The 15992-nt window shown below is 49.4% G+C and overlaps 1 protein-coding gene across 2 annotated transcripts in view; it reads right to left on the bottom strand.

Moving 5' to 3' along the window:
• The window catches only part of SLCO3A1 (solute carrier organic anion transporter family member 3A1), a 264472-nt gene that overhangs the window by 26647 nt on the left and 221833 nt on the right, over window positions 1-15992 (bottom strand). For both annotated transcript variants that reach the window (XM_036931852.2, XM_036931851.2), the window contains exons 6-7: window positions 11461-11659; window positions 9317-9455 (exon numbers count right to left, since the gene is read on the bottom strand). In XM_036931852.2, coding sequence (XP_036787747.2) covers window positions 9317-9455; window positions 11461-11659 — 338 coding nt within the window. The remainder of the gene's footprint in view (window positions 1-9316; window positions 9456-11460; window positions 11660-15992) is intronic.

Here is a 15992-nt window from a genome sequence, read left to right on the forward strand (position 1 = left end):
TCCCATCCTTCTCTCTCTGATCCCTGCAGTTGCCATGAGGAGAAAGAGCTTTGGGACTGGGGTCCCGAGAACCCCATGGACCGAAAGAGCACTTCAGTATAAATGGAGATCAGGCCCCTCTTGGACGGCTATGGTCTCGCTTAGCCAAGTACCCCAGGAACTGAGCTCTGACTCACGTAGCCTTGCAGGGATGTGATGTGAGTATCAGGACTAAGATATCAGGGCCAGCAGCCTTGGAAGGAACCGCGTGATTGGCGAGCTTTGTTTAGCTTAGCAAGTGGTCTGTGATTGGTGCTTACACCCAGTTTCTGTCCCTTCCCTAGGATAAGGCTCCACTGCTTATGTTTAACATAAAAGAAAACGGCCTGGCCCTGCTCTGCCCTAAGGGGTGGAGAAGCCCTTCTCAAGTGGATCAACTCTGGATTAGGTCTGTGACCCAGCCCCAAAGGGGATGCGGGAAAGAGGAGAGGCTCATCTCAGACTGGCTGGCCTGGGCAAGTGAATGTGCTGGTGTGGCCAATACCTCAGTGGGGCAATGAGGGGACAGCAGGGCCGAGCTGCCATGGGGTTGCAGACAAGACAGAAGGAGAGAGGTGGGAGGGCACAGAGCCGGGGAGAGGTGGGACAGAAAGGCGCTGCCTGGATGGGAATGAGGTATTAAAGCCAGAAGAGGACTGGTGGGAGATGGGTGTGCAGCCAGTGACAACGTCACCTTGGTGGTGCCCAGGAGAAAAGCTGGAAGTGGACGGGTCCGTCCCGAAGGTTGTAGGCCAATCTGCATTTATTTGCTCAGATTTAATTTATCCAAGAAAAGCTGTGAAGAGGCTAGGAAGGAGGTAAGCTGGTGGTCTGAGCAAGACTGGGATTGTTTAGAACCACAGGGTGGTCCCACAGCCTGGGGACTGGGCGGGGATGGCACGTTCCTGGGACCCTGCCAGCAGGGGTTCAAGGGAAAGTGCTAAGCCTGTGGTCATCTGGTCAGGAACGTGAAGCATCCTGTATCTGGGTGTAGGTGACAGGAGAGTCACAGATGGACCTGGGCATGAGTCATGCTGAAGAAGCAGGTGGCACTCAGTGCCCCCAGGTGCCCGAGCGCTGATGAAGAGCGCACAGTCTCACCTTTGAGGGTGCATAACTGGGAGAGACGACTTTCCCCCAGTGCGGTTTCCTGACCATCCCAAATGAAAGGGGAGTGAAAGGACAGCTGTTCAGCTGATCTAAACTGAGGATCTGTGCAGGATCCCCAGTGTGAGAAAGCTCCAAGCAGTGGGAAGTTTAAAAACAGAGAGATGATCTGGGTGTAAGAGCAGGACCCACTTTAATTAAGGAGATGCTGGAGGCTGGCATCCTAATGTTCACCCTGGGTACGATAGTGCCATTTGGCTGGTCTGAAAGCAGGTGGATCTTGGAAACTTCCTGAGGCCTATTACGGCCTGAATGAAGTGGTACCCCCCCCCCCCACCACTGGGGCTGTGTTTGGCAGTCCCCAACATACTTAGATAGTAAGAAAGTACACTAGGCTCGAGGACATTAACTTAGCATTCCTGACATGGCAAATGTCCAAGTTCCTATCCCCACTGAAAGCAATGTCCCCCTAGTTTATCATTCTCTGGGCAGGAAGGGAGCCCCTGCTGCCTCCATGAGAGTTGGGTTCTCTGCCTGGTGTCCTGTGTAGGGTGGCTGGATGTGGCTACACTGGAAGTGAGTGTACCCTGATATGTCAATCAGATGACCACTGTGCTCATACAGGAACAGGCCTTGACCAGCTTTGGAACCAGTGGTGACCTAGAGGACAGAGTGGGATTGCCTTGTAAATTCTAGAAGAACTTACCCTGCAGATAGACTGGCCAGGCACACAATGACATAAGTACAAGAGAGGTCAACAACATTGTTTGTAAGGACTGAAGTTTTGCAGAAACCCAAATGCCCATCAGTAAACCTGCTAAATAGATTGAATAGATGCATGCAATGGACGACTATGTAGCTATAAAAAAAGGCATGGGAGGGCTCTTTACATACTAATATGGAAAGGACTTCAAGATAAATTAGCAACAACAAAGAACAAGGTACAGAATGAGAGCTTATATGTACACTGAAATCCAGAGGATACACAGGAAACTAATAATAGTAATTACTTATATGGCCAACTGGTGGATTGAATGGTAAGTGGACAGGCGACAGGGTTGGAGAGTTTCCACTCCAGCCTTTTTATGCTTTTTGATTTCTGAACCATACACATATCATTTACAGAAAAAAACCAAAAACTCCAGAACACTAAAAACAAAGAAATTCAAAGACGAGAAACACTCATGGCATATCGGGTCTCCTGTTCCACATTCAGTCATTAATTTAAATTGAGAAAAATCTCTATTCACATACAATGATGGGGAGAAATAATTACAATAAGCTGGAGATGATACACATAGGAAAATTATTCTCTGGAATCTTGGATTCATTTTCTATTGATGAAGGAAATCATAAGCACACTATTTTGACAGCTCATATTGTAAGAACAAAATACTTGCCAGTGGTGTTTCAAAACTACTGGCAAATAAAGTTGTTTTTGGCTTGAGATTTTTCTCCCACGTTCAATACTGATGAGAAATTCCTATTAATTGTGCAAATAAAATACTGATGAGCAATTCCTATTAATTGTACAAATAAAACTACTTTCTAGGGTGGAAAATTACTTTTCTAAGGGGCCAGGTATGGGGGTGGATGATGGTATCTGAAATTAGAGCTTGTGGTCAAAACTTAGAAGGTAGAGGGTCACTCCCAACATTGTGGAATACAGTTTTCGGTTTCCTTTCTGCCGTGCATTTAGTTACCAGGAAGAAATGATAATTTCTAGTATATGTCAGGCGCTAGTCCTGTGTTCAGAAAGGGAGTTGGCTAGAGAGAGTGCTGACACAGAAAGTGCTCTGTCCTGCCTCGGCGAGCCCAGCCATCAGTTTGGTCCTTCTGCTTTAATGCACTGCCCCAGCCCCTCAAATCTCTCAGTGGAGATCTTGGGCCCTTTGTGCATGACGTCCTAATAACCGAGAAGGCACAGGATTGCTACACTGCCACGAGAGATTCGGATGTTTTCCTCCAAATGACAGCTCTTTCACGATTCAGGGAAGTTCTTCAATTTCCTGTCAATTACTGCTGTCCTTTCATAGCTCAGACTCTCTTCACCTCACTGGCCCATGCCAAGCTGGTATTTCCAGGCAAAGACCTCAAGGCTCGACACAGAGAGCACCACTGGCAACCCACGGGCCCCGAGGCAAAGGGGATATTGAAAACCTGCAGGAGGAAATATGCACTCTTGTTCCTTTACAGAGTGACTGGCTGAAGGATGATGCCAGGGACAGAAATTCTGAGATGAAAGCACACCCTCCGTCCACGTTTCATTCCCATAACCTGGGATGCACCAGCCACAGTACTTCCAGCCAGAGCCTTAATCATCTCGTGCTGGAGGGGAGAGAGGGCCGGTCTTTGTGGAGTGGCAAGACTTGCTCCTTGCCCCAGCCATCTCAGGTGGGAGGTGGCAGGCCGGGCTCAGAAGGGGAGGGACGGGGTGCAGCTCAGAATGAACACCGGGCCCCTGTGTCTCTCTCCCTCCTCTGAACTGAGTCCCTCCCCATACCACACGGTTCAAGCCTCCCCGCCACACACACACACCATGCCACAAGAATGTCCCTCTGTGCCTGTCCACCAGGCAAATACTCACTTACCCTTCACCATGAAAGTCCGCCATGCCACGCCTCCTCCAGGAAAACCTGTCCAGACTCTGTCCTTCCAGCTCTGACCCACCCTGGACCAATTCCTACCCAAGCAGGCATAATACTCAGAGTTCTTAATTTCTCTACACATCTGCTTTTTTTTTTCTCCCTACGATATAACTACCTATCTCTTAATGTTGGGTCTCTTTTCTTGAATAAAAAAAGTTTTCCCTTATTGGAAAGGGATGCAAGTTCACTGTGGACAATTTAGGAATGGAGAGGAAAATTAAAAGAAATACATAAAAATGAATTTTTCAATCTCAGCGGTAACATTCTATGAACAGCTGGCGATATAGTCTTCTAATCTTTTTCCATGCAAAGACATACAAATATCTAGATATACAAATATCTTTTCCTTTACTAAATGGGATAATAATCTATGTTTTAAAATACGTTCTTGCACTTAACACCATACGGTAAACATATAAGGCCAGGTCAGCTGCTGCTCAGGAGTGTCCCTTGGACATAATTCTATTAGTATATTACCTCTCATCCTATACTGAATATGTGCTCCCTACCTTATTCATCTCGGTACTTCCGACGCCTATCCCAGGGTATACTAGGGTATATTCTGAGCTATACTAGGTGTCCTGAGTGCAAATGTCCTAGTCAGGTGTAATTTTGGGAATTCCCAAGTCCCTTTGGGCAAGCCATGAGCAGCATGAGCATAGACACTTAAGTCAGTTCTGGCAAATGGGACCAAGCTACAGGAGAAGGTTTGCAAATGCCAAACCTTTGGAGGTCAGACAGGAAACATAAGAAAAAATGGTTCAGGTGTTAGGGGGTGGCCAGCGGTAGGGACTGTAGCAGATCAGTATCTTGTCTATGGGGCCAGCAACTTCTCAGCTCCAGCCAGGTGTGGCCCTACAGGGGCGCAGGGGCCACGTTAGCGTTCATCCAACATTTACAGAGAGTCCAGAAATCCGCAACTGTGTATGGAATGCCTGCACTGTCAAATTTCGGTTCAGGCCACAGTAAATACATCTGCAGGGTGGATACGGCCCACCAGCCATCAGTCTGTCTGCAATATGCTGCCACGGCCCCTCCAATCTCCAGCCCGGTGTCTCTAGCAGGTGGACACACATGGTGAGGAGGAAAAGGACAACAAGGAAGGAAAGCTTAGCGTCAGCTCAGAATCTGTTTCTTGAAAGATAAAATTTTACGAGCTCCTGCCTTGTATTAGAGCAGTGATCCCCAAGTGGGGTCGGGGTGGGAGGGCAGGCTTCTGCCCAACTCGGGACTTATGAAAAATACCTGGAGACATTGGTGCTTTCACCCATGAGGAGGGGGCTACTACTGGTAACTGGTGGGCAGAGCACCACAGGGAGTTTCCACAAACAGACTGATGCAGTCTGAAATGCCGACAGTGCCCAGGTGAGCAGCTCTGTGCCAACAGGGGTTCTCCGCCGGGGTTACATATGCAAAGACCTGGCGAGCTTTAAGAAAACCTGATGCTTGGGACCCCCTCCAGAACAAGGAAACCAGAGTGACTGAGGATGGGGCTCAGGACTCATATCTTACAAACTCTCAAGCGATTCTAAGGTGCAGCTGGGACCAAGACTCGTAACACTGAGGGATGAGCTCCCTGCTTGTGTCCTTAAGGGTCCCCCCACCCTGGCCCCTCGCCATAGAACCGACTCCACTCTGCTCAAACAGCTGCTCAATAAGCATCTGTTGCCTGGATTGGGGGGGACAGATGAATCATCTATCATGAGTCCGCTGCACACTGCTGTGCTGGACTTGTATTGATTTTCATCATTCTCCTGGTGGCTGATAGAAGCATTTTTTTTTAAGTCAATTTTTTGGTACATCAAAAGACTACAACTTCCTACAGTTGCTCTGCAGTCTGCAGCTTTCTGTTAGAATAATTACTTCTAAGAGTGAAAGGTACAGAAACAATCCGGACAATGTATTCACGCCAAAGGAAGCTTACAAAATTAACCTGCTATCTTTTTTGTCACCCCTCCTGGTCGCATAGCAATGAGAAGAATTAGAAATTGTACCTTCAGTGCAATTCTGGAAACATCCATTGTTATCACTCCAGGAGACAGGAAGTAAAAAAATGAAAAACAAAACCCAAACCAGGACAGGAAAGGAAGCTCAACATCAGGAAACCCTAATGCTAACCAGATTTTCCTTCCATCAGAATTAGTTCTTTGGTGATTCAGTCACATCTAATCGAGTTATGGGAAATTTTCGCAAGTCTTGATGGGAGCTGTAAAGTGAAGAGGGATGAACAAGGATTGGATCTTTAGTAATGGAATCTGCACCAGACACCCTACCCACATGCTACGAGAAAAGTATTATCACCTGCCAGCACAGTGAGTGCCTCCAGCCCAGTGTTCAGGAAACCAGAGGCCTTCATCCAGAGCTGTGGCTGGCACTGGGATGCAGGCATCCACGAGAACCCCACCCCTGGACGCTGCAGCCCAGCAGGGAGACCTGGAGCCACCTGATATGGGGGTGGGAGGCCGTGCAGTTCTGGAAGGAGTGAGGAGATAGGGGGAGGCTTCTCAGTTGCAGATAAGAGATGTCTGCATGCGAAGGGCCTAGAGAATGACTCCCCCTGATAAAAGAACAGCATGCACAAAGGCTCAGGGGTAAGTTAGGGAGTGCTGGGTGTGCTGGGGGAACCCCAAGAAGTTCAACATAGCAAGTGGTTCTTCAAGAGGTGGGAGGAGTGGGGAGCCTGGAGGGGCAGCAGGGCCAGATGTGAAGGCAGAATGTCTGACCTGTGCAGCAGGTGCGTGAACAGGTTCTTTCAGGTAGAAAGAAAGGAGGGATCCCAGAGAAGGAAGTCAGAGAGTCAGAAGAAGGCACTGCCTTTGGCCCTGGACAGACCCTACGTTCCAAAGCCAGGAACCTTATGTTCCACGTGACCTTGGGCAGTGACCAGTCTGCAATCAGGCAATGAAAATACCCGGGGGCTGCTGTGAGAATTAATGCGATACTATTATGGGGCCTATTACGGGGCTGGGGGTCAGGTGGTGGAATGGCTGGGGGAACACCGGGGAAGGTAGAGGCCTGCGGTAGGCAGGGAGTCATCAATATCAAAAGGCAGAAGAGAGAGGAGAGGTGAGGAAGATTTCAGTTTGCAGAAGAGTTTTTTGAGAGCTTGGAGACAAGAAAGAAAGAGGGAGGGGAAAGAGCGAATGTACCAGGAACACAATCTACCATTTGGCATTTTCTCCAAATACTGTGGTCGAGATTTAAAAGACTGACGTTGCTTTTTGCTCACTTTTGGACGATGGCCTGAGATTCCTCTGACTCTGGGCCAAGCTGCCCATGAGTGACACGTGGAAGGCCCTGGTATCTGGCACGCACAGGCTCTTAAAAAAGTTCACTGCCATTCCAAATTTTCCAGTTCCAGTTGTTTTTAAGGCCAGACTGTCACATTGGCCGCTTTCTGGCATGTGTGTGGCTCTGTCCCCACATCCCTCACCCACCTGCTGGCAGCCAGGGCAAGCAGAGATCTTGCCCCTGTCGGGGAGGGGTGGTGTTTCTCCTATCCGGGCCCTTTGGCCTGGGTTTTCTCAATTTCTGCCTTGTGATTGCATGCGGACAACCTCTCTGCTCTGCCTGTACCCGAGCAGATGCCGTGAGGCCTCCAGTAATGTGAAGAAAGGGCAGCATCTGGGGGATAACCGTTATGTCCAGAGGGAAGCAGAGATGCTCACCGTCCTGTAATTCCAGTCCACAGCCTGCAGCTGGAAGCAACCGTGGGCCTGGTCAGGCTCATATTCAGTAAGTCTCTTGCACATGCCAGATCAGGGGAAAAGCAATTTTTAAAACGATTTTTTTTTTCTAGAGAATGCTCTGGAATGGAGACTCATTGGATCTCAGGACACTCACCTAAAATGAGTCAATTTCATTCTTAAAACAGGACAATAACCAAAATATATTTATATAATATCATTTTTTGGATATTAAAATGTTAATCAAACAGTTGTCATGGAAGAGAATAGCTTATATTTTTATTTTCACCATCTTCAAGGTGCCTTCCCTTTCTGAAATTCATTTCCACTCGCATCAAGAAATTTTTATCATCTAATTTAAAAGATCAGTTCCTCCCTACCTGTTCCTCATGGTGATTTATTTTCTCTATAGGAAAATGTTAATAACTGGCCAGGAATCCAAATGTTAAAAATAAGGCAAAAGGCAATCTTTGGAAATGAAAATAAATGATCAATTTTTCTTCTCTCAGAGAAATTGCTGCTCTCAGAAGATACAGGATACAGGAAGGAGAGGAAACAAGTGATTTCAACTCTAAGTTCCTTGAAAGCCACTCAACCTTCTTGTTATCTTCCTTTCTATCTATGCGTTCCCAGACATTTATGCAGCACTTCTGAACGCCAGCCCTTGCTCACGAAACTCACCGATCAGAACAGATGACAAACGCTTTTAACAGATCATTGCAGTGAAATGAGAGAAGTTCCTCCAGGAGAGACAGGTTACCAAGACTGCAGGGGAAAGAACTCCAGTGATAAAGGAGGGGAGGGATGGCTTTACAGAGGTGGGGGAATTTGCGTCAGGTATTAACGGCTGAGTAGGAGTTCTCTCGGTGGAGGGAGTGGTATGAAAAGACGTGTGTTCTATGGGGAAAGCTGAATACCACAAACGGAAACAAAGTCCGGCTGGGGACACATTCCTGCTGAAGACACATACACACCCGGTTCAGTGCCTACATCTTATCATCTAGTAGGTGACAAAGTAGCACTAGAAAGGGTCACTGCAGTGTTTCAGGACTCATTCTGGCTGCAGTGTAGAAGACAGGGCAGTCAGAAGGGAGCCATCCTGAGCTGTGAGTCACTCAGGCAACTACTATACTGGCCCAAGCAAGAGATGAGGAGGGCCTGCACCAAGGTGGTGGGTGTATGGCTGCAGGAAAAGGGCAGGTGCGACACGCACGTGGAAGATAGGAACAGCATGACTTGGTTGGTGACTGCCGTCACTCAGCATCAGGTATTCATGCGGAGAACACGGAAAGCTGCAGGCCGACAGTCGGTTGCACGAGTCATGCAATGAAGGGAAGAGCCACAAAAAAGTATGTTGGGAAGATGGAAAAAGCTGGGTGGCATCTAGTTGAGATGGAAACAGCAAAGGGAGCTGAATAGGGAAGGGGCTGAATTGGTGTCAGTCTCAGGACTAGAAGAGGTCCTCCCTCCAAATGGTTTTCTAGCCTTTCTTTGCACATTGCCCTTGATGGGGAGCTCATTACCTGGGGTCATCGTCCCCACTGACACCCTCTGTGAGTGCTAGAACCACACTCTTTCTCTGGCCCCACACAGCTTCCTTTGAAATTTTACTTTCAGTTGCTCAATGGCGCTTTTTGGAAATGTATTTGATTAGGAAGAAGGGCTGGATGGCCCAACAGTCCCCCGATCCTGCTGAGGGTGGGCCCTCCACCTGAGCAGGGCAGAGGCCGAGAAAGTTGCAGTGCAGGAGCACAAAGCATGGAACAAGTGTGGCTTCCCACTCCTGCACTTGGCTTTTACACTGTCTTGGCTGCCCAAGTCCCCTGCCCCATCCACCCAGCAGAAAATCCCCAGTACCGTGCTGTTGCAGCCGGCGAAGCAGGCCGACAGGTAGGTGACGCCGTCTGCCCCACACACCGGAGTGAAGGAATCGGTTTGGCATTCACAGTCTTTATTGCAGGGCGAGTAGGGGTCCAGGGCCGAGCCAGGTGCTGAGCTGGAAAGTAAAGGAAGCATGAAACCCATCAGAGGAGGGTCAGCTGCCACTGGACCACTACCCCGCCCTCTGCGGTCTGCTCTGAGAGGCACCTGGCAGCCCGCTCCTTGTTCTCCTCCAACTTTAACCCTCCCTGTCCTGCAACAGCAGCCCAGGACCACCCTGAGAGCAACGTGGGTTGCGCCCTGCACAGCGGTGCCAGGTGGGGTGGGTGCTTTATCTGTGCAGAGGAAGAAGCAGCCTCTTTTTCATCATTAGCGCTGATGCACCTTCTGGGCAGGCGGCAGCCGGGGCTGAGCGCAGGGCCACCTCCTCCACGATGCCTCTCATGATTGTCGCAGCCTCAGCTCATTCGCCTCCTGGGACCACCTGCTCTGCCAGCACCGCTGAACACGTCTTTCCTCCCTGAGCCAGTCCTCCTTGTCTCTGTTTCACCCCCCCATGGGGGAAAGTACACTTAGTGATGCTTAACACACTGGTACAACGGTACTGCCTTTAATAATGATTGTCTGAGGGATTCAACTTCCAGGGAGAAGTACCAATGACATGTTTTAAATATCCTTTTGCACCATTAAAGGCACAGTTACCTAGAGCAAGTGAACTGCAAAGAGGAAAAGGGTGGAGTGGCTGCTTTTCGTGTCATAAAGTATCTCTTCTGCAGGCCCTTAATTTTCTGCTAAGCCTCCCAGGCTCTGAGTGTTTACAATATACCAATGATAAGTCAGGTGCTACACAAGATATTGCACATTTTCACTTACTCCAAGTATAATGCTACAGGGTTTATAGGGAAAGAAACTGAGGCATAGCCAGAAAAGCCACCTGCCCAAATGTATCGAATGCACACATGGTCAAGGAGGGATTGGAGTTCTCCCAATTTTGGCAGACTTGGTGGTTTGAAGGCAGGCCAAGCTTTTCTCCCCGTTCCTACTGAAGAATGGCTTATTATAGTCAGACCCTGTGCTTTGAACCACTGTAAGTTTACTAGCTGAGAGGTGGCCCAGGAAGGGCTGCTGGTCTTTATCTTTTACACTGTTACTGACGGCATGCACAAACCAGAAGGTGCCATGTTTGGAGAGGGAGATACTGGGGGCTGGGAAGTCAGGTGGGGACTGGAAAAGGCCACTGTGGTGGTGGTAAGGGGACAGAGGGGTGTATGGGCCTGGATGGTACAGATACACAGCTTCCTCGGCCTGTGTTCTCCTCTTCTGCCTGCTTGACCTTGTGGGGTGGCAGATAAGCCCAGCTCTACTGTATCTTCTGGCTTAACTGCAGAAGGCCTGGTGGCCTGCTTGGAAGAGGAGACCAGTTTGCAGAGGAACTGGTATCCTGCAGGTAAACCGAGCTGCAGCCTCAATGCTCTAGACAGATGCCCAGGGAAACTTCAGAGTCTCGTGTAGAGAAGAGGACAGCTACTGATGCTGAATATGTAAGGATTTTCCACAATTCCTGCTCAGGGCAATTCTGACTGGGCTCTAATTCAAAGTCTTGGGATAATAACCAAGAAATAAGAAGAGTGGTTCCATAGAAATAACTGACTTCCTTCCCTTTTTCTCTCTTATTTTTCCCCATCTTTCTTTCTCTCCCACACTCATGACACCTGTAATTACTATGTGAGTCTAGTGATAGCTTCTGATAGTTGAAGGAACTGTTGCAGTCTATTACTTTAAGCTGAATTTTAAAATGAAATGTATTTTTATGATTTATCTTCAGATCATTCCTAAAGGCAAATGCCAAAGATGGTGATCTGAATCATCTGGGGAGTGAATGTCTGCTTGTCTCCCCAAGGGTTCTCCCGGCCACCCTGGGACACAGCCACTGAGTAAACAGTCTGCCCTCTCCACCCAGAAGGCTCACTTTGATTCTTTGACCCTTGGAATCAGAGGCAAAGACATCATTAGCTCCTCCACTCATGGTTGCTAGGGATAAAGCTGGCTCCACCGGCCTAGCACACAGTCCTGGCACCCCTGGGCAGGCAGGGGTGGGAACAGAGATTTCCGGGACTTACGTGTTTCCATAGGGGACAGTAACCCCAGCCACGGGGCCCGTGTCACAGCCCAGGAAGAGGAAGGAGACGTAGCAAGCTGTGGACACCAGGTTGACGAGCATGGCCATGCGGATGGCCCCGAGGGCAGACAGGCTGAGCTTCTTCACCAGGAGACCACCCAGGAAAATTCCCAGACAGGCACATGGGATCGCAGTCATCCCTGTGGGAAGAGCACAGTGGTGGGAGCCGTCAGCAGGGAGAGCTGGGCCAGTCCACGCAGACAGGTGGGTGCGGGCCCGAGGCTGAGCCTGTCACACAGAGCACCCCGAGGCACCCTGCAGTGCTGCCTTCTCCACCAGGCCCCGAGGTCTATCAAGGGCACCATTTCTGCCCTCAGCTCAAAGAAAATTGGGGGATACAGAAATGGAAAAACCTAGTTTTTAGGAGTCTGAGTACATATACTATCATGCTAAGTTGGGCGCCCTCATGGGAAAAACGTGCAGCTGGTGTGGGAATGACCAAGAGAGAATGCCAGACAGCCTGGGAACGAGCCCCCTGCATGAACCTTTTAGGAAATTTAGTATCATGGGGCAGCAGGGTGCTCTCTGTGCATTTCTCAGGAGACCTGGGCAGGGGACATGCCATTATTTGGGGATTTGCTCCCCCTCTTCTAATTAGGCAAGGAAGGCTTTGCGGATGATCTGGAGGCTGTTTAAACCAAGGGCTTCTACTCACCTGCCTGTGGAGGGGGTTTTAACCAGCTCGTGACCTCTCTGGAAGTAGTGTCAGTCACATCAGTATGTTTTATAGCCCTTGGTGACAACTGGCATATGTTTCTTTCCCCTCTCTTATAAACAGAACTATCTGCAAGGCAGCAGGCCCATAAGCCCGTTATTTCTGATTCTCAGAGACTCCTAGAATCTCAGAGGAGGACCGAAGGATCCTAGGGCCCCAATCTCCTGCTTGGCTTTGCTCTGTTCTGCTTCACTTCATCTAAAACTCCGCTTTAAATTACCATGTGTCATTTATCCACCATGTAGACTGTGCATGCCAATTTTCCAGTCTAGGCTGCCTCCTCCTTGCCAATCAACAGACCTCTGGGTCAATCGACCACATCAACCAGCTGGTATGTGCTAAGGGAATGCAAATTAGTTTTAATATTAGGGTAAGAAAAACATCATCAGAAGGCTGAGCTCTGCAAAAAACAGCACAAGTCCCATTTAGATAAAATATACACTATCTCTGTAGTATCTGGCGCTTCTTGGAGTATCTGTGCTTGGTTCTCCCTAAGCCATGGGACACAGATGCTCTCATGACCTAGGCCCTGGCCCCTACATGCCTCTCTGCTCACCCCATGCAGCACTACTGCTCCAACCAAGCCCACCTCGCCTCTTTTGTCTCCCTGAAATGGGCCAAATTCATTCAAGCCGCTAGGCTTTGCATTTGCTGGTTCCTCTTCTAGAACATTCCTGCCCTTTGTTTTTACTTGGCTGGCCCTGTACCGCCTTCAGAGAGGCCTTCCCAGACCACACCATCCACAGCGGCCCTGCATCCCACGTTGGATTCCCTATCATTCAGTCCCATGTTATTGTTTCTGTGGCTCTTCTTACTAGCTAAAGCTGCCTCACTTATTTCTGGTCTTCTTGCTTTTCATGCCCTCTGTCCCTCCTAAAATACAGCATCCCTGAGGACAAGGACCTTTTCCATTCAGCATAGTCCCTGTGCCTAGTGTGGTGCCCGGCACTGAGTGGTCATTCACGGATTACTTTTGGGACAAGCAAAACAGTGAGCAGATTGTGCGAACAAACATGGGTCATGATGTCCACACCCAGAGGCAGGTCTGTGCTTTGTTTCATTTCCGAGCAGAGACAGCGGGGGGTGTCTCCTGGTGATGACGGTAACTATGGCAATAACAGCATTCAGCACCTTTTCTCCAAGCCATCATCAGCCTTTCTCTCTTTCCCTGACATGTGTGCAGCCTGAGCATTCAGGTAGCTATCAGAACTTCCCCCCAAACCCCATCCGCATTACATTAACTTATGCAGATGGAGTCCTTTTTATCTTCCTGCATAAATCAATGCCACCAGCCCCTTAATCATCTGTGTTGCTCTTGTCTGAACTCTGCCTCACACGTTGATGACATAATGGGTGGTCCAGAGCTCAGGCTCCTGGTGCCTCTCTCTGTCCCCTGGAGGTCCGCCGTCAGCCCCTCTTGCAGCCTGCCCTCCACAGTCTGCACTGATTAGAGCGATGCCCCAGGCAGGTCACAGGGAGGGCACGCAGGCTGCCTGCCTGGATGGCTGGACAGCGGGACTGACAGATGGGCCACCAGGCTGCCTCCCCGTATGGTGGGCAGGAGAAGGTCCTCCCTGCCAATGCTCTGACAGTCAGTGGGAAAGAAACAGGCGCAAGAAGGCAAGATTGTTTTTTTGACCTTCTGCCCTGAAGTCTACTGATTTGTCAACAGAAAACTCAGGACTGTTCTGAATTAGAACACAGCTGCAGTGTCAAAGCCACTGCAAATGTAATCAAAACCCAAGGAACCAGCAGCAAAGAAACCAGGAGAGAGAAAAACTCTTGGGTGCTGGAGGGCAAAAATACCAGAGAGTGCCCAGGAATAATGGAAGCAGCTAGAACTTTAATTACAAAGAGATACATTTTCCTCTATCTCTGTCAACAGGTATTAAAGGGTTACTGCATTTTGCTAAGACTTCTTGGAAGTAACACGTATAAAATAGTGGGTGGTAAATAGTTACTAGGAAAAAAGGTAAAAAGAACAAAAAAAAGGAAAAAACTATCTAGCAGTCCCCAGGGAGAGGTGCTGTGGCCTGGCCACCTAATTTTGGTAGGGTTTTAATTTCTTTTAATTTGAGAAATGTTATGTCCTGTGAGGTGCACGTAGCTTATGGGAACAATCAATGAGTTTCTGCATCTCTCTCCACTTTCATAACTATAGCTCAGATGAAGTTTAAAACATGCCCAGCAGCCCAGGAAGGTTCCCTGGTGCCCAACCCCCATGGTTAAATGCCCTCTAAGGGGAGCCAGTATTCTGGCTCTGGCCTCTAATACTTTAATTAAACTTTTTCCTCTTTTAAACTCTTGTAACGTGTACTCTTGAGCCTGATGCCTTTCAACTCTGTTGGATTCCTCCACATTGAGGCATGGATCAAAGTTCTTGCTTTCTCATGCTGTGCGACAGTCACTGTATGGACATTCTACAAGTTATTTACCTATTTTACTGTCGATGGACATCTGGGTTGTTTCCAGGCTGGGGCCATTATGTGCAAGGCTGCTCTGCACACAGTTGCATGTGCATATTAAATGAGTGGACCTAAACACTCATTTCTGTTGAGTCTATGCCCAGAAATGCAACGGGTGGCTCCCAGCCTAAGCATATGCTGAGCTTTAACAGGCACTGCCCAAGTCCACCAAAGCATTTTTTGTACCATTCGGCATTCCCCCCGGCTGTGTACGAGAGTTCTGGTTGCTTCACATCCTCAGCAACGCTTGGTTCTGTGGTCTGGTGGATAGGCAATAGTATCTCATTGTGGTTTTAATATGTGTTTTTCTGATGGCTCGTGATGGGTTAGGATGTTTGCATTTGTTTACTGGCTATTTTGTGAAGTCATAGGAAGTGTTAAAGGGGAAGATCAGAAAACATCACCTTGCCGGCCCATTCCTCTCAGCAAGTGATGCGACTCCTACTTAGCAGAGAAGGTAATTCTGGGGGCTGGAGCTCCTCCCGGCTGGACTATATTTGCCATATTCTCACGGCCACACTGGTGTCTCTCTCCTTCTCTGCACTTTCAGGACAGATGAGCTCTTGTGTCAAGAGCTGCCCCTCCAGGTCCCTCTCTCTTCTGCAAATCGCCTTCTGCTGGCTCTTTCCCTCTGCTCAAGTCCTTCCTGCCACAGTAGCAATTGTTTCCTAGCCACACAATCACCACTCCCTCCCTCGACTCTAGCACGCACCGCCTGCACCCCGTCCTCTCCCTTGCTCGGCTGGAAGGCTTCACAAAGTGTCCTGCGGTGCCTCCCTCCCAGGGGCTGCTCTCCGCACCACGGCAGCCACCTCACCGACCCGGCCCTGACACAGGCTGGCAGCCGTGCTGGTTGTCAAAGCAATGGAGACCTGAGCCCTCACCTGTCGAGTGCTCGCACTGACGCTTCCTCCTCCACGGAATCACCCGCTTGTCTCCCATGACCACAGATTGCTTTAAGATGCTGCTTCTTAAACTCCTCGAGGACCCCTCTGTTTCCTTGCTGCTGGTGCTCCACCCCTTCCAATTCCACACTTGGCCCCACGTACACCCCACCGCTGTGTCCTCAACTACCATCCACTCACGGGCGCAGCTGAACCCTCGTCACTAACCCAGGCCTCCCTGAGCCCCCGGCCCCATCAGGACGTTGCGTGAGATACACGGGCATCTCACACTCCGCGACTTCAGGTGGGAGCCCTCAGCCTTCCCCACAGGGGCCATTCTTCCCTGCTCTTTCCAGGGTTCACAAATGGTCCCAGCAGCTGTCCAAGTGGGAAGCCGGGAGTCATTCCT

Source organism: Manis pentadactyla, chromosome 18 (assembly GCF_030020395.1).
Source record: "Manis pentadactyla isolate mManPen7 chromosome 18, mManPen7.hap1, whole genome shotgun sequence".
In the NCBI taxonomy this organism is placed as follows: Eukaryota; Metazoa; Chordata; class Mammalia; order Pholidota; family Manidae; genus Manis; species Manis pentadactyla.